The sequence below is a fragment of the Culex pipiens genome, chromosome 3, assembly GCF_016801865.2.
Source record: "Culex pipiens pallens isolate TS chromosome 3, TS_CPP_V2, whole genome shotgun sequence".
NCBI classification, from domain to species: Eukaryota; Metazoa; Arthropoda; class Insecta; order Diptera; family Culicidae; genus Culex; species Culex pipiens.
Genome location: NC_068939.1, coordinates 115,061,396 through 115,080,985, shown reverse-complemented (window position 1 = coordinate 115,080,985; position 19,590 = coordinate 115,061,396). Strand labels below are relative to the sequence as shown.

At 37.3% G+C, this 19,590-nt stretch overlaps 3 protein-coding genes across 5 annotated transcripts in view; 2 read left to right on the top strand and 1 right to left on the bottom strand.

The window, feature by feature from the left end:
* Positions 1-19,590, bottom strand: part of LOC120414010 (acetylcholinesterase) — a 216,662-nt gene that overhangs the window by 118,999 nt on the left and 78,073 nt on the right. The gene's annotated exons all lie outside the window — the stretch shown is intronic.
* Positions 4,640-5,736, top strand: LOC120414022 (uncharacterized). The gene is made up of 4 exons (XM_052710740.1): positions 4,640-4,785; positions 4,850-5,012; positions 5,067-5,370; positions 5,446-5,736. Exons 1-4 carry the CDS (start codon positions 4,728-4,730, stop codon positions 5,647-5,649), a joined length of 729 nt encoding a protein of 242 aa, XP_052566700.1. The 5' UTR covers positions 4,640-4,727; the 3' UTR covers positions 5,650-5,736.
* On the top strand, positions 14,971-15,901 carry LOC120413999 (uncharacterized). Its single transcript, XM_039575008.2, has 2 exons — positions 14,971-15,465; positions 15,526-15,901. The coding sequence occupies exons 1-2, from the start codon at positions 15,036-15,038 to the stop codon at positions 15,843-15,845; spliced, it is 750 nt and encodes a 249-aa protein (XP_039430942.1). The 5' UTR covers positions 14,971-15,035; the 3' UTR covers positions 15,846-15,901.

The window sequence follows — 19,590 nt, the reverse complement described above, 5'->3', positions numbered from 1 at the left end:
CGTTTGTCAGATTTATTCAGTTTTTACTTCATTTAACTATAGATTTAAAGTCATTGTGCTAGCAGACGTAATTACGTGCCTTCGCATTTGCTTTCTTATTCGCATTCGCATGGAGATGGTGATCTTAGCGGGTTGCAGACTGGATTTCGTCATGTATGTGTGATAATTGTCCAGCCCCGGCTGCTTAGAAATTTAATTCTGTAAGAATTAAAACCAATCCTACGCGAACAGGAAAGCCATCCATTGCCAGCCACTCTTATCTCTTATACCACCGGGAGAGGAATAAGGAGGAGCACGGGAAGTGCTAGCAGACGAAATCACGTGCAGTAGCAAAACACTTTAAAGTGCCTGTTAATGCATCAAGTTGCAAAAATATTTTTTTTTTCAGCACGTTTCATACATTTATCCAATGAGGTTCGCCGAGTTGAATAAATACGAGGAGTGCTGAAAAATGTCATGTTTTATAACAAGTTCCATACAATATTTTTGGAAATTCATAAAACACCTTTGAGCGGAATTTAAGTCGAACGTTCATGGATTTTGTCAATAAATCGTTTAACCCTACTGAGTCTGAATCTTTGAAAACAATATATGTTAAGTCAATGACGGGAAAATTATTCTTATGACAATACGAAAATAAGTTTTAAAAAAATCAGATTTTTGGTTGATATATGACCCATCAGGAAAGGGTTAAATAAAATAGTAGTTTATGTCACAAGTTGTCAAAAGACGATTTTTTCAGCACGAGTCGTACATTTATAACCGATTTAGATAAACACGACGAGTGTTGAAAAAGTCAAGTTTTGCAATTGGGTACTAAAGCTCTATGTAAATTTTTATGCACAACGATAAAAAACACAATTAAAAACCATTTCTGATCACTTTTTTTTCATTTTAATGCAAAAAAAAAGTTGACAAGAAAACATTTTTTCGATGGATCAACTATGGTCCCCTTGGAACGAGCTGTCAAGAAGGAGCTTTTCTGTCAAGAAGGACCGCGAGGTTAATTTTTCAAAATTGATTTAAAAATCCATTTTAAACTCTTTGTGGTCGTACAAAGTGTCATTGTACTCAGAAAGTAAGATTTATCGCTGTAAACAATAATATCAGCAATCTAAGCTTCATTTTAGGACCCAATTCCGAAAAACGCTTTTTGAAAGAACTGTATGTCGAACATTCATCAAAATCAAACCATCAACTTCAACAACCTGCGGGTCTTTTATGATCTCTATTGCAAGTTTCTGCTCAAACCTAGGAGTCCATTGGCATGAATGCGGAAAGCACCCAAACCTCTTTTTACTACAAGGAACCTTCCACTCCAGGGTTAGAACTGACGACCTGACGATTCCACCGGAGCAGACTTGGTTTGGTGTGTTTTTTGTCTTTATAACAGGGAGACGACTCCCATACCTGGAATGACTAACCGGCCTAACAACTACCAAGACTGGGACCGACGTTTTATTTCCTCATCCGATGGAAAGTTGGAGCAGATGGGAATCGAAACCATGATCATTCGCTTACAAAGCGGATAATTCGGCTAAGCCTGCTGTCAAACATTACTTTTCGGTACAAATGCTAAAAAGTTCGACTTTTTAGCACTGGCATTGAAAGGTATTGAATTTCCATTCTGTTTTTGGTAGAGAAAAGTAGGCCGTTCTAACGCTCAAGAATGACAGGAAAATTAAGTAGTTTCATGACGAAATGGTAAAACATTATTTGTGATATCTTTTGCTTTTTTTAATCATTCCTGAAATTTAGAGTATTTTTTATTTTGTATTTCTCTCCCCTCGATATCGATCAATACTAAGAGACATAAATAATAATCAGAAAATATAACGTCAAATTTACATGATTTTTTTTTTAAATATGACAGTACATTGGACAACCTAAAGGTCTAAGCGGCCTATATTGCAAGATTTTTACTCGAAACTAGGTGTCCGAAGGCTTGAATGGCAAGAGCATACTTCAGTTATTTATGATTCATGGTATTTTGCTGATAACAATGCAAACACACGGAGAAAAATTCATTGCAAAAATCGTCAACAAGCGTTTATGGAAATGGGAACCACCAACAAAGAGTTCAATTTCATGGTTCGTTTTTGAAAAACGTACCATGCAATTTAAAACTTTGTTTGTGGATCTTAATTTCGTAAGCGCTTGTTCACGATTTTGAGTTTTTATGATAATTTTACATGGAAACCCAAAATATGACCAAAAATCTATTTTTTGACACTTTGGCTCAATTTTGAGGGCATATTCAGATTTAGCAGGCAAAATTACATGGAAAAACATATAGTTGGACCATTTTTGAATTTCGTTAGGGTGGTCCCATGCACTTTTTCCTTGAAAATTAGATATTTTCAAATAAAGGTATCTTGAGTTTAAAGAAAATACCCCTGGGATTTTTGACCTGCACATTTTCGAGATATTGGTGTTTTAAAAATGCATCCTTTTTACATTAAAATGGCATTAACTTTTGACCCATGTGTCAAAATTGACTTTTCAAGAAATAAAAATGGCCGTTTTGCAGAGATCTAAAAGTGCCTCGAACATCACTTTTCCCAAAAACTTAACCCTGAATTGCTACGTTCAAAATAACTGATTTTTGATGGATTGCTACTTTCTCTAAATTTGGCCTTAGAAGGCGTAGATTGCGAGATAAAATGTTGATGTCTTCGACAAAGTTGCTTAGATTGGCAAGCCCTACAACTTTTCAGAAGACAAAAAAAAATCACAAAACTATTCCTGAAAAGTTAGATTTTCAAAATCACCCTTATGGTGAACTAGGTACCATAATTTGGAACCAAACGAAAAGTTGTCTTTTTACATTTGCTGCATAAAAAAAACAATATCAAAATTGAAATAACAGGCCAAGTCAAGCCATTTTCAGCTGATTGCACTTAAACTTCCATTCAAATTTTGAAGATTTAAAAAAATTATTGCCCCCTGATTTTTCGGGCCAATTTTGAAGATGGGCGAGCAAAAACTTTTATTTGTACCAGCCTAATGATTGCAAGCAATTAAACTATTGTAAAATGCATTTTGTTTTTCATTGAAATGATGAGACTATGGTTAGTTATTGTGTTTGTCCTGGATTATCTCGGCAAAGGCTGAACCGATTTGGACTGTTTTGGTCTCATTCGATCCGTCTTGAGGTCCCATAAGTCGCTATTAAAAAATATAAAGTACTTCAAAAGTTATGCTAAAAAACGATTTTAACAAATAAATAATAGGTAATCAAAAGACCTTTCCAATGAGTTCAAAAGATTGAAGATCTGGCAACCCTAGCAAAAGTTATAATTACGTTATGAAGATCTGACTACCCGTATGAATATGAATATGAATAATGAATCAAGTAACTTTTTTTTTTAAAATATTTGCATAGGCCTTAACAATTAAACATAACGGAACAAAACATATATTGCTCAAATATAGAATTTTTTTAAAGTCCTTTAAACATATAAAAAAAACAATAGTTTAGACCTTTCTTTTAAACAAACAAACTCTATAAATCATTCCGATTTCCAAAGAACTGCCCTGGAGAGTGGTCAACTTCGGAGAGCAAGGATGCTTTCGTCCGGCAGCAAACAGAGCACCAGGGAGCGCGGAATTGGCGCATGATTTTATTGTTTTTGATGCTGTTGTTGTGTGTTTGTGGATTGCCGCGTTCCCACGCACACACCGACACGAACGCGAACACACAACGACCGTGTGTGTAGTAATCCCCGTTCGACTGCGAGAGGGGCGATTAATTGGGAGCGAATCAAATTTTCCGAGAGTGTGCGAGCGAGCGTGCGAGAGAGCAGATATCAAAGCTCTGGGAAATTTCGCTTCGCTGTATCGGTATTCGAAGCAGCAGTTCCTAAGGTGGGGGGAGGGCAGGGAAGTTGGCAACGTGCCAATATGACACGGAACCGGGGGAAACTGAGGCTGGAAAAACGGAAGTCAATGACGTCATTGCTGGTTGGGGGTAAAGCAAGCAATACACCTTGAGGATTGGAAGTAGGTCAATGGAGGGGGAGGTAGAATTGTAATAAGGATAGAGGAGAAAAGCTCTGTGGAAGCTTTTATCAAAAGCGTTTGAATTTGAAAGTAAGCTTTCTGTGTTTAGAAAAGCTTCTGCATTACGATGATGATAGGAAAATTTGAAAAACTTTAGACTGGTTCGAGAAATATGAAAGTCTGGACTCATTTAATCAAATATCGTCACTTTGAAGATCATTAGTAGTAACGAACGAAGTATTTCACCTACATTTCGTTCCAGCTTTGTTTGCGATTATCGTGAATATTGAGCTAAAATAATCGCCTATCTTTTGTTTTGGCTGAGCTGAGGCCATAATCAGAAGCCGTTCTATTGGTAGCTAAAGATAAGGACTCAATCGAACTTAAATTTGACATTGGTATTTTTAATGTAGATCAACCTTCTCGAAGTGAGCTGTTTTTTTTCAACAAGAAATTTCAAAATATTTTGTGATAAAAATGTGAAATACATAATTTTTAAATTTTATCGCAAAAACTTCAAATTTAAATGCAAACATCCCAATACCTTCAAGATTGGCTCTTTGTTCGCGAAATCGTTAGAATTACCTGATACAGTTTTAATCAGCAGATTTATTGTTCGAAATTTGACCGAGTCTAATCATTCGACCGCAGGTGCGTGCGAAGCAAAGAGGTATTTTTGCACATTTTTACAAGTTTTCAGTTTTATTTTTTTCGGTATTTCCAGTATGAAGTCCATGTGCGCAACCTTTATTGTAATGGCCATGATGGCCATGAGTGTTACCGGTAATTTGATCAATAAGCTTGAGTATTTCAAGAATTTTTATTCATACAAAAATCTTGTTTGAAGATGTCTCCGGACAAGGTATCATCGTGGACGCTGCGCTTCGCAGAATACTGGAAAACATCCGCCAGCTGATGCGCACGGGAAATCCGGAAACGGGAATGCCTGTGCTGGCGCCGTTTTTCAGCGAGGACATCTTCTTCAATGCCACGTTCGGAGGGCTTTTGGAGTATGTGTGGTGAAATGCTTTAAAAACTTACTGTTATCGTGAGATTTCTTCCAGCTTCGACATCCGCATGACTCCGATTCACATCGATGGGCTGGATGCCTTCCAGGGCCGTCTGCAGGTTGATTTGTCGACGCTTCGATTTCCGTTCGAGTTCCGCTACAACGACGAGCTGACGATGAACGGGTTCTACGACATGAACGGGCGCGTGTACGGGTTGATTCCGATTTTCGGCATCGGAAACTTTTTTATCCGCCCAAAGGGGGTCCTGATTACGGGGGCTGCCACCGTTGGAGATAACGGCCAGGGAATGCTCGAGTTGACGGATTTCCAGATCAGCATGATGATTGATTCGTTGGAGGTAGCGAAATACTTTTCGGTTTGATAGGGGGGCGAACCAATATTAACAAACCTACGTTTTATCTCCTTGTCCTAGACAAACATCCAAGGAATGTTGCTCGGAGGAGATTTGTCCGACTTGATGAACGAAGTTATCCAGGACGTGGTCCCATCGGTGCTGCGTAACTTCCCGGAAGGAATGTCTAATTTGCTATCCGCTGCCATCTTCCCGATGGCCAGCCGCTTTTTGGCGACGAGAACCATGGAAGATTTGCTCAATCTTCTGTTCCCCAGGGGTTAAAGCGGAGGCTCTTTTGGGACACTGAAAATCAATTTGAATTCGATTTATGTGGGCGAATTAATAAAATATAACCAAAAAACAGCCTGACATCTCTTATTCACTGTTTTATTGACAACTGCTGGCTCGGAACGGCTTGTCTAAACATTATTTTCATAAAACTTTCATAAACCACGCAAATTCATCCTGATGCTTGTTGGAGGGGACTGTCCCGAGTCAAGGAAACTGTTTTTTTTTTCAGAATCATCATTCGGTGAAAAATTGTTTGGATTAAAATAGTCATCGATTTTTTTAACAAATTTGTTTAATTTTTAAAGCTTGAAATCACAGAATAAGTTAATTACCGTCAAATGGTGATAATCTAGAGTACAATCTGATCATGGACAGCTGTTGAAAATTTCAATGTACAATCATCCCACATATTCGAAACGGTTTACAGCTCGGTAGATGTTCAACAAATCATAGAAAATCGATAGTTTAACATAATGATTTGCTTATACCTTTATGAGAAAGCTTTTTTTGTAATCTTTTGAATAATGTATTGAACGATGGTATTTTTTACGTATTATACACCCAAAGGAAAAATATATCTCAAAATCTGCAACAGTGGATTTGCTGCAGAAAATGTCACATTTTATAACATTTTTTGCAGCAAGCCCGTAGATCATTTTTGCCCGCGTGTAAACATTTCTGCGATCTGCAGTTCTCACCAACACATATAATGCTGGCGCGTCCCAGAGCAACACTCCAGAGAGAAGACTATGTTGGTGCTCTGTCCCTGCCAATTTATCAAGCGTCCATGGCGCGGAGGTAGCGTGTCGGACCAATAACAAAGAAGTTGATGGTTCAATCCTCGTTCTGTTCATATTTTTTTCTCCAATACAATCAATCAGCCGTCGGTAATGTCGATAATTGTCGGTAACGGGCAAAAATGTCATACCCCTATATCGCAAAAAATGCATGAGGACAGTTTTCATGCAGATTCTGAAATACTTTCATGCCGCCATGTATCACAATCATGCGACCGCCGGTTGGGTGTATAAATTTTTGAAAGAAAAACATTGACGCTTCAAATCCAAACAATTAATTTTTTTACGGATGTAAACAAACTTCGGATCACTCCAGGATTACATATTTGTAACAAAATACTGAAAACAATGAACCTTAGTGATGTTTAATACTTGGTCTGATTCCTTTTTTGTGAAAATATCAGTTAAATTCTGATGTTCCACAATTGTAGGAGGCACAATATCATCCCACAATTAAAGAACAGGCAATTTGGATGCAGTGTTTTGCTGCATAGAAATACTTTTACTAGTGAAAAAGCTGGAGAATGACCCAGGATACGGGAATTCTCGGTTCGCCAAATTCCCGGGAATTCTGTCCCAAAAAATGGGATGGACGAACTAGTGAAAATATTTTTTTTTTTACTTTTAATTTTTATTTTGAAAATATTTTTCTTTTTACTTAGAAATTTTTCAAATCAAAAATCTCAAACAAGTGACAAATATCTTACTAAAATTATGATATTTTTGGTGTCATATCATGATAACATTACTCGGATTAGTTTTCAAAAAGCCGTAAGAGCCATTGTTAAACAAAGTCCTTTTTGCATCGGTATTCGACCTACTTACGAAAAACCAATATCAAAATGCTCGAGATTGTTCATCTACACGTCCTTCAAGTGCCCCAAACTTAAAATAAATGAAATTTTGTTTCATTTTCTAGAAAAACTAAAATTAGTGTCAGAGGTCACAATGGCTCTTACGGCTTTTTAAAAACTCACCCGAGATTAGTTCATTGGTTTTTAAGCTCTCTACACACCAAATTTTTTTACTGAAATCCAGTAAAGTTTTACTGAATTTTCATCTACTAAAATTTCGGTTAACGATTCAGTAATTTGGATTTTACTGAATCCTCAGTTAACTAATATTTGTCATTTTGACAGATGATTTACTGAAATTTCAGTAAAATGGTTGTCATAACAACTGAAATTTCAGCAAAAGAAACGTCAAATTATTTTGCTGAAAATTCAGTAATTTTCTTGAGGCAGTTTGACAGATCATTTGCTGAAGATTCAGCAATCTTTGCTGGTATTTCAGTTATCAAAATTTGATTTTGCTTGTCATTGAATATGTTTCTAGTACTACTATTTATACATTTATTTCATCAATCGTCCAAACCTAAAAAACAGGTGGTTAGCATCGAGGCATTTATTATTACTGTTTTTCTTACCTTGGCTTCTAAAGATCACAATAAAATAAAAAACACATGTGTTGCAACATGTTTGAAAGAGGATTTTCTCTCGGCAGCATCCAAACAATAAAGGTAAGAACAAGATTGTCCGTCAGGACTGAACGCAAACGCAAAATTTTGCGCCTGTCATCGTAGCCTGCCAGTCATCGACCATTGAACAAAGCAACCCCTGCAGATTGTTCGACTGACAGTTGATGGAAAAATCGAACTGGCACAGCGTTCTGCGTTCACCACTGCGTCGAACGGACAATCTTGCTCTTAACTTAAGTCATAAGTGACATTACAGTTTGACAGATATGCAGTTACTGATTTTTCAGCAATGTTTTTGTTCATTACCGAATTTCAGCAAATGGGTCGTAAAAAAATATTCGGAGTGAAAAGTGATTTTTTTTTGTGTGTGCCTTTTGTTTCGCATTTTTGTCGTGAATTGTGCGTTGCGAGGAGAAGATTACCCTCTGAAAATGCAGCGTCATCAGTGCATAATTGGCAAAGGGAGCGGGTGGTCGTAAAAAAATATTCGGAGTGAAAAGTGATTTTTTTTTTGTGTGTGCCTTTTGTTTCGCATTTTTGTCGTGAATTGTGATATAGTTTTCGATAAAAACGATCCGAGTTCGTTAGGTTTATCGCGTAACAAAATTATTTTGATTCATCAAGAACGTCGTGTGGTGCGCTAGTCTTTTTTGTGTTGAAAAGACCTTCCCATAGCTCCGTAGCTCGGAGGGCTCGACGTCGGTTGTTTGTGTGTTAAGCCCTCTCCATAGCATCGTAGCTCGAGAGGCAACGAAAATCAATACCTTATCTAGCTAATAGAAAGAAGATAGGAAGGCACTTGATGATTGAGTTCGTCGCGTCTATTCCGTAACAAATTCATGAACTAAATGATTATATAATTAAAAACTACCTTAATCCACCTATGTGGTTGATGCCTTCCTCACTTTTTACCAACAATGGGTAATATGAGTGGTTTGGACACATATTTCAGCTATTTTTTTAGGTCCAGAAAAATAAGTACACAGATATAACTTAAGTTGTCATAACTCGAGACAGGGTTGCCAGATTTTCAATTATGTGGACTCGTTGGAAAGACCTCTTGATTACCTAACCAACCGGCTTCAAAAAAGTACATAAATATCACTTAAGTGGTCATAACTCGAGACAGGGTTGCCTGATCTTCGATGTTGTGGACTCGTTGGAAAGATCTATTGATTACCTAACCAACGATAGGTCGGATGATGGATCCGGACATCGTTTACATACATTTAAGTGAGATCCGGCTTCAGAAAAGTACATCAATATCACTTAAGTGGTCATAACTCGAGACAGGGTTGCCAGATCTTCGATGTTATGGACTCGTTGGAAAGGTCTCTTGATTACCTAACCAACGATGGGTCTGATGATGGTTCCGGACATCGTTTACATACATTTAAGTGAGATCCGGCTTCAAAAAAGTACATAAATATCACTTAAGTGGTCATAACTCGAGACAGGGTTACCAGATCTTCAATTATATGGACTCGTTGGAAAGGTCTCTCGATAACCTAACCAACGATGGGTCGGATGATGGATCCGGACATCGTTTACATGCATTTAAGTGAGATCCGGCTTCAAAAAAGTACATAAATATCACTAAAGTGGTCATAACTCGAGACAGGGTTGCCAGATCTACGATGTTATGGACTCGTTGGAAAGATCTCTCGATTATCTATCCAACGATGGGTCGGATGATGGATCCGGACATCGTTTACATGCATTTAAGTGAGATCCGGCTTCAGAAAAGTACATAAATATCACTTAAGTGGTCATCACTCAAGACAGGGTTACCAGATCTTCGATGTTGTGGACTCGTTGGAAAGGTCTCTTGATTACCTAACCAACGATGGGTCGGATGATGGATCCGGACATCGTTTACATACATTTAAGTGAGATCCGGCTTCAAAAAAGTACATAAATATCACTTAAGTGGTCATAACTCGAGACAGGCTTGCCAGATCTTCAATGTTGTGGACTCGTTGAAAAGGTCTCTTGATTATCTAACCAATGATGGGTCGGATGATGGATCCGGACATCGTTTACATTCATTTAAGTGAGATCCGGCTTCAAAAAAGTACATAAATATCACTTAAGTGATCATATCTCGAGACAGGGTTGCCAGATCTTCAATGTTGTGGACTCGTTGGAAAGGTCTCTTGATTATCTAATCAACGATGGGTCGGATGATGGATCCGGACATCGTTTACATGCATTTAAGTGAGACCCGGCTTCAAAAAAGTATATAAATATCACTTAAGTGGTCTTAACTCGAGACAGGGTTGCCAGATCTTCAATGTTGTGGACTCGTTGGAAAGGTCTCTCGATTACCTAACCAACGATGGGTCGGATGATGGATTCGGACATCGTTTACATGCATATAATTGAGATCCGGATTTATGTGAAAACACATTTTTATACATAACTTTTGAACTACTTATCGAAACTTCAAACAATTCAATAGCGATGTATGGGACCCTAAACCAAGTCGAATGCAACTGGTTCGATCAAAATCGGTTCAGCCAGTGCTGAGAAAACTTGGCAAGATTTTTGAACACATACATACATACACACACACACACATACACACACACACACATACACACACACAGACATTTGTTCAGTTTTCGATTCTGAGTCGATATGTATATATGAAGGTGGGTCTTCGAGCTTTTAATAAAAAGTTCATTTTTAGAGCAGGATTATAGCCTTACCTCAGTGAGGAAGGCAAAATCAGACTACGCTATCATTGCAGCATTGCGTTTAACACCTCATACTATAAACAAATATTATTTGGTTTTATCTTTCCACAGCCGGCTGTCTAAGATTAAACCATTTCATTAAAAATTTAACAACAGTTAAACGGGAAATGTCTCATCCGCAGCATCCGATTGCTTGCCTTGAGAATAAAACATAATACCTTTCAACAAACACTATGATTTTGGGTCGCATCATCATCTTCTATGATGAATCCTGACCAAACACCCTATCCTACTAACCAATTTTCAGGTTCCTGGCGCTTGTGGGGTGTAAGCACAGAGTAAATCAGCTGCCCTAGTAGCAACCTGCGCTAACTAACATTCCCGTCCCTTAAAATCGAGATCTACAAACTGACATGGCGGGCGCCGTTGGTGGCCAATGACTGTTACCTATTCGCAACTGATCTTGCTTTAGCAATCATGGTGTTTTATCTTTTCAGCGCATTCATACATGCTGTTGATAAGGGAAACACCACTAGATCGTCGAAGCCTATGATCAGTAGTGCTGAAAAGATATTACGGTTCTGTTCAGCAACGGAGGGGCAACCATGGGTGATCTCTCATGCTCATGCTCATGCTCATGCTCATGCTCATGCTCATGCTCATGCTCATGCTCATGCTCATTACCGAATTTCAGCAAATGTGATGATAACTGAATCGCATTCAGTAAATTATTTTACTGAAATGGCAATCCAAAAATTGCTGTGTTAACATGTCTTTTAAATACTAAATGATCCCATTTTTGCATAAATGTCCCATATGCAAAACCAGCAAGCTGAGAAATACGCATTTGAAGTTTAAGGCATAAGGCTACGTGTTAACTTTTCGGAAAAAATGGATTTCCTCCTGATTTCTTGACTGAAGTACTGGATGTTGCAGGCTCTTTTTAAAGAGCACGCGATTTTGAACCAAACTGCATCAATGACTCAAAAACGATGAAAATGCATATAGGACATATAAGCGATCAGGGACAGTATACAACTTTGCAGAACATTGGTACACTCCAAAAATTAACCCTGCATATATACAGACCCAAGTAACAAGGCTAATGCTTTAGATTCTTATGTAGTTTTATATCAATTTTATTAAATGCAAACAATATTTATTACATTTTTGACCAAACTCAACAGGTTTTATCATCACAAAATATCAGGGCTGTGGAGTCGGAGTCGGAGTCGGAGCCGGAGTCGGTGGAGTCGGGTCTTTTTGGGGACCTGGAGTCGGAGTCGGAGTCGGAGTCGTCAAAACTCGAGCAGCTGGAGTCGGAGTCGGAGCCGGAGTCAGCTAAATTTTATGAGCTAGAGTCGGAGTCGGAGTCGGAGCCGAAGTTTTCTGACAACCCGGAGTCGGAGTCGGAGTCGGAGTTATCTTAAATTCAACAAAAAATATGTTTTTTTTATTGTTCAGTTATCCAAAACATCTTATATTTTTAATTGATTTATCAGATGCCATTATGTTTTTGAAGCTTTTAATTGTGATTGGAAAGCTCTGATTGTGTTATTACACTATAATCACTAAATGATAACCTCTTACCCATAAAAACATTAAAAATTGCAATCACTGTTTTTGGAAATCGAAAAAGAGTCACTGACTGTTTAACTTTTGTTACAAATAATCAACGATAATAACAATCTCTTACTTGGAACTCAACATGCGCATTTTGTATATAACTGAGTACAAGAAAATCAAAGTGTTGCATTTAAAATAATTGAAACTAACAAAAAAATATCAAAAGAAGTTGCAACTAATTTTGAAATAATCAATGATTGTTGATATTGATTTTGATTTTAGGTAAACTATTTTGATATCGTTGCATATTATCGTTGAACAAATCTCAACAAATTATCAACTGGTAAGAATTTCCTCATACTGTATATCCCACGCCAATATAACGGAAGGTGATTATCATTGCAAATCAATGTACTTTAAAAAAATGGAATACTTGTGACTTAGAAAATATTTTACTTGTGGATATTTGTTTTTTATAATATTTTAAGTTTTTTCATATATATTGATGGAGGCGCAAGATCATTCATAAAGCTTCGTTTTACGTGAAGATTAACGAAGTATCGTGCGCCTCCTTTTTAAAGTATATAAAATTTTAAAATTAAAATAAATTAAAAATTTCCAGGGTAAAATATTTTTCAAGTCACCGATATTTGAAAAGGACATCTTAAGCGTCCTTTCAACGAAGAAATTGTTTAGATACATTGATTTGCAATAATAATCTCCTTAAAAAAACTGTCATGAAAAAAACGAGATGCCTGTCACTTTGCTTCTTATAAATGTCAGCCTGAAAGTGAGCAAATTGAATTGTAATGTCCAATAGATCGTTAAGGCCAGGTTTTTTTAAATAAATCATTCAAAAATAACAATTTAATATTTGAATTTATTAGCTTTGAAAAAAAATATTTTCAAATTTGAGATTAAGCAAATAAATCCAAATTTACCTACAAAACTGTTCTTCTCAAAATGCCTCTAAAACTGAAGATATTTTTTGATTTCTGTTTCCATAACATGTAACCTAGAAACTTTTTTCCGTTTATTTACTTTACTTTACTTATTTTTCTTGAGAAAACATGACGCTTAGAGAGTATTTAAATAATCCTATTTATCAATGTTTTAAAAATAATTAACTAATAATAGTTAACTAACTTTTGAAACATTTAAAAATACGTGGAGTCGGAGTCGGAGCCAACCATTTGTTGAAAGCTGGAGTCGGAGTTGGAGTCGGAGTCGGCTAGAGTTGGTAGGCCGGAGTCGGAGTCAGAGTCGGAGTCGGCTAATCTGAGAAAGCCGGAGTCGGAGTCGGAGTCGGAGTCGTTTGAAATATGACCCGACTCCGCAGCCCTGCAAAATATGAAAGATATTTTAAGAATTTTTCAAGATATGATTAAGAATTGTGTTTAGAAGTTTTAAATCAGTTTTCAACTTTTTTCTTTAAATACGCCTGAAGAATTCTACGTAGAGCCTAAATGGCTTAACAAAGTCTGCTTTAAATCTTTGAGGGACTTGAGTGACCAGCCTTAAATGATGCTCCACATATAATGCATAAGCTGCATAAGATAGATTGATCAAAAGTTATTTGAACTCAAAGCGCCTGGATGTTTGCAACGGCTGTGAAGTTGTATGCAACTTTAGATGTCTTTTCTAGGGACTGTTTGAAAGCTACGTAGATTATACCAAAGAAACTTTTTGTCAATATAATCCTTTGATTCTGACCGTTACCTGTCGGAAAAGGGAATCGACCACATTATATTTCTTTTCATATCATTACGTAGTATTTGAATACCCCTAAACATAGGTGAAGTATGGTGCGCCTCCATGAAAGAATCTTCAAGCCCTTAGCTTAAAAAAACGACGATTTTACTGCCAAACTAGACCAGGTTTGGCTTCCAGCAAACCCATGAAATTTGCAACGAATAACGGCACGTGTCACTAAATAAATTGTGATAGAGCACTTCCTAGAACACATTTATCAAACATAAATGATTCGTTTTCTTGCTAGAAAAAAACAAACAACACAGTGTCGTGAGAAAAAACATGATTTTTTTGCACTTTCTATGGAAAATTATATGGAAAAGAATTTGGACTAGAATCATCAATTTTCAAAAACAAAATTTAAAGAATACTGGGGAAGCTTTTTTTTTAAAAAAAAATAGGGAAACTTTATCACTGCAATAATTTTGTGTTATGCTGTGTGCTTTCTCTAGGACATTCATTCGAAATGTTGATTTGGGACTCCAAGAATACTAATTAGCTCTCACCCAACGATAGGTTGTGAACACGTGCCAGTTTTGATGGCTAAATCAAGTGGTTCGGATTAATTGAGGCTTTTCATTAACACAATTTTCGATAAGTGTGCAAGTTTTTAAATCTGGAGTTGAATTTAGGTTTTACAAAATTTACTTCAAATTGACCCAAAAAATGTTTATATTAAAATATCAATAATGCCAAGAAAGAATAATTAGCTTAGCTTAAACTTATTGGTAAAACTTATTCGGACTTAAAACGATGGCCCACTGCTTATTTGCAAGTAGCAACAAATCCACACTAAAGCTCTTGAACTAATATTATCTACTCACTTCAAGTGTTCCATTTGCAGAGATCACTCGATTAAAGTTGATATTTACTCGGATCCCAGGTATTTATGTTATGCCAGACACTTCACGCTTCTCATCTCGTCTTCAATTGATTAGCCACAGCAGGGGCCTTATCAGCCGAAGATTAAAGCACTCCATCGTGCCTAGAACTGCTAGTGGGACACTATTTAAGCATCGTGCTGATTTGAAGACATGTGCAGTTCCACGTTCAATTGGGGTTGTTGATTGATAGGCCGCGGTAGCAATGAAGCAGTTTGCGATAATCGTAACCGTGCTGGTGGGGCTGATTTCCACTGGAAGTTCCGAAAATGTTTCCAGCCGTGAGAGCATCAACGACATGGTCATTGGTTTCATCGAGCAGTTCAAGGAGATTATGCCGTGCGGAGTTCCGGAACTTGGAGTGCCAGTGATGGTTCCGCTGGAGCTGAACCATACCGAGTTCGAGTTTGAACAGAGTGGACTCCTGTATTTGGATGCTGAACTGGACGATCTGTTCATCGATGGATTGAATGACTTCAATATCGTGGATGTGAATGTTAAGCTGCTGCAAATGCAGCTGGACTTTGAATTCTTCTTCAATGGCATTAAGACAACCGGCCATTACAACGCTAGAGGATCGGCTGTTGGATTGATTCCATTCAATCGAGGAGGCAAATTTGGTTTCAACGTCAATGGTAAGCTTCACCATTCTTACGTTACTTCGTTAATCAACTCATAATTCACCCCCTTTCCAGGACTAACCCTTGGCGGTTCGATCAAGCTGGCCCTCGATGGGGACAAAATCTCGGTCAGCAGCTTCCAGCTGCGGCCAACCGTGCTGTCCGTGAACTCCAAGTTCGAGGGTGTGTTCCTGCTGCCGCTGAACACGTTCATCTTCAACCGCATCGTGGAGGCAGCGGTGCCGGCCTTTCTCCGTGACAACCAGCAACTGGTGACGGAGTTTTTGGAAGGGCTCGTCATGCCACCCATTAATGACGCCCTGAGCGAATACTCGCTGCAAGATCTGATGGACATGATCGGAGGGGAGGGACCTTCGCTGCCCAGTGGGTGTTGATTTCCATTTTTTAATTGAATATATTGTGAATAAATTTAGCGTTTAAGTAAACATAATTCAAATGATTCTAATTCAAATGGTCTTTCAAACTGTTTTAAAATAACACAAACAGTAATCGATTTGATAATATTGTGCAATTTATATTATTATTTTTAAAATGTTCTTTTTCAAAAAATAAAATTTAAATAATCTGAAATCCAAAATATGTTTTAATGAATATATTGTAATATTAGAGTGATTCACCCAAACAAAAAGTTCTCAGAATCAGGCAAACCGAGGTTCCCCTAGTACAGGATTCCCATAGGGACTCTCATGCCAAATATCAGCCCATTTGGTTGAGAATTGGCCTGTCCCCAGCGGTTAAAAGTTTACATGGAAATTACTATGGGATTTTTGTGCTTTTCGTTCAATCGATCCTACAGGTCTGGGGACAACATGGGTTCACCCTTCAAATGTACGCATTGTCCTTAGTATGCTATGACGGCTAGCTGAAAATTACGACGCCCCATGTCAGACGGTGAACACGTGGCAGAACATTCACTCAAGTTTTGGCTCAGAAACATACTTTAAAGTAATAAAATTATAATTTTTGATGTTCTTGTAACAATTTGAATTATTCCAAGTAACGTAAAATGAAGATTTTGTAATAATAATGCAATCGATGCTTCTAAATATACTTTTGATACTTTTAAAAGGTTGATGCTTTGTTTATCTATGGAAAAAATATTTGAAAAAAAAAAAACAATTAGTCAATCGAGATGGAGCTGATCATGCATAGTGTTAAACAATTTTCCTGAACACACCAATTAGAATTTTTATCCGCTTTGGTAAATCGTTCTTACTCTCAATAAGATTTGGCTTAATTAAAATAAGAGCTCAAATTTCCGGAGATTATTACTGCACCTTGTTTCCTTGTTGTCATTCGCTTTCACAAAGAAACCTCGAAAGATAGAAGTCCAAAAAAAAACAGCAAATCGAATGCTCAGCAATGAATGTGTTTACCCAAAATTTAACGATTTGCTACTCTCCCGGAGGATTATCCACGGTTTTAAGGAAACAAGCCACTTTGAAGGGTGGCTCTATCTTCATCTTCTGCCCTGTCCTGTCCTGTTCTGTTTCCACACCTTTCGGAGGGCCTTTAGCCTCACCGACAAATTCTCGGTACAATCGGGCCTGAAAAATCTATTACCGAGCAGACAAAGGGAATAAAGGAGCAGCAAAATTCCTCGGAAAATCATTGACTATAGTTTTTTGAAAAGAGAGAGAAATCGAGGATCGGAGAAGAGGGCACCACCAATTTAGTTGTCCTGAAAACGACCTTTTATTTTCTTTTTCCCTGATGCTCCTTTCTGGTTTCTGGCACTCCTTGAAGGAAGGATGCTTGCTTGGCTCGGGAGGACGAACAATGACACTGCCACACACACACGCACACCGTTGGTTTGCTTCCAGGTACTTGGTGGGTATTTGCACCTTTTGTCAGTCCCGGTGCTTAGCAGTCAAGGATTGAGCATGGCACAACATGTAGGGTTCACGGCTGAAGTGCCAGCTGTTGAATGTGGTGGCAGAAGAAAGCATATTTTTTCCAGATTTGAATTGAAGTCTGTGATGAAGTTCTTTGCTAGTTCTTCGAACCACCTTGGTTACATTGTAATACTTTTACTTTGTGTTTACCTTGTTTATCGAGTGTGGAAATTGCAAATAGGGTTTGAATATATTTTTTGAAATTAATTTGGTTGATTTCTTTCGAGTTAAAATTTGCCGAAAACAAAAAAAATCGCATTATCTTTGTGAACTGAAATTTGATTTTTAGTTTATGGCTTATTTTTGAAATAAATTTGAGATAAATGAAGATTTTTTATTATTGAGGCACTGGAAAAAATGATAACAAAACATACGGATTAATGGTAATTAAAATACCGTCAGTGGGGTGACATTAGGGGGTGAGATTTGGTTGAAGTGTTTTTTACGAATTTTACAATTTCTCAGGTTCTTCTCAATGAAACTAAATTCTGTTAAAATGGTTGTGTTTGGGGATATTTTACGATGACTTAGCTGAAAAAAACTCGAACTAATCCTGTCATTTTGGCAACTGTCTAAAGTTGAAGTAGATTTTTGGCCTAAAATTACCTCTAGAAAAATAAACATTATAACATTTTTTTAGAATTGCTCGTAAAGTACACAAATGACTGAACATCTCTACTTCAAACATTGTATCATGTCAATACTAGAGAGCCTATATAGAGAGGCGAAATGTCACTGTCAGGGTTCCAATCGAACTGTCAAATCGGGGTTCCAATCGAGCAACAAGGCCATACAAGATAGGTCCCTAGTCAATACGATTCCCTCGAACAAGAAACACTGTATTTGAGCATCTTTTTTTAGATTTCATTTGGCATTTAAGGTACAGTTCGTCAAATTACAAAATATTGATACGTCAAAAGTTTTTAATTTTATTTAAATTGATTTTGTTACTAAAAAAATACGAGAAGTGTATCGTTTTTTACCCATATATGGTCAAAATGATTTTGTTACTAAGAAATTACGAGAGCTGTATCGTACCGGCTCCGTGGCTTAATGGTTTCGGCTTCTGCCACGAGCGCAGAAGGTTCAGGGATCAAATCCTGATCGGTTCCCTTAAAATTTAGAATCAGGAATTGAACTTTGAATATGAACAAAAAAAATCTTTAAGAATCAGGTGAAATTCGAACTCACACCTTCGGATTGATGGTCTGGGACGCTAACCAGTCGACCATCATATAGATAATACTCTAAAACTGAATTGATCCGTAGTGGCGAAATAATTTCACAAGGTATAATATATCAAACCATTATATAACTACTAACACCGTCTCAAAACAGCCCAGGGCCATCTCATATATTCATGAACTGGACGAGGGAGTCGTGGATTGTGCCTGGCCCGAGTCATCTGCATTACCCAAGTAACATTTTAGGCTTTATCAAAGCTGTCACAACCGCTATAAAACCTATCAGCCAAAACCAACATTAAAACCCCTTAGTCGTAACAAACTCCCCAGAACCTTGATAAACCCCACTTAAAACCCCAAAGGACCTCCGCAAAAGGTTGTTACGGCCTATTTATAAAACCTACATAGGAGTTCAAGGCTTTTACAACTGAATCCTAACAGCATCCTCAAAGCCTTGATAAAACCTTTGTTGAAACCTAGTCAGGAGTTATAGAAAAATGACATTTCATACGTCTTCAAACGTCTTATGCCAAAAAGGTTTTATTTTGGCAAAAATAAGTCTTCGTCTTGCCAAATGATATTATGGATACGGTTGTCAAAAATGGCGATGATAAATAATAGATATTAGAGGTAATCGAAATAATTTGAAAGCTTATTTCTCGCAATTGATGGCTCAAATTAAGCTGCGGTTGAAATTTTATTGAGGAGATTGAGCCAAAAAATTCAACTCGCTTTATCAAAAATCAATCCCAAGTAACATTTTTTTCAGGAGTTCTACAAGAGCTCTTCAAAATAGCTCTTCAAGTACTCTTCCCAACTCCTGAAGAAGTTTTGAAGAGAATTTTATCCTACCGCGGTCCAAACTGCTAAGCTGTAGCTATCTTGAAGAGCTCTTGTAAAACTCCTGGAAAAAAATGTTACTTAGGAATATGTTGTAATCATAGTGTTTAATGTTAAAAAATATTTGATTGCAATTCTTTGAAAAAAATGTTCAAAATATTTTAAAACATCTATCGCTATATAAATCATACCAGAAATTC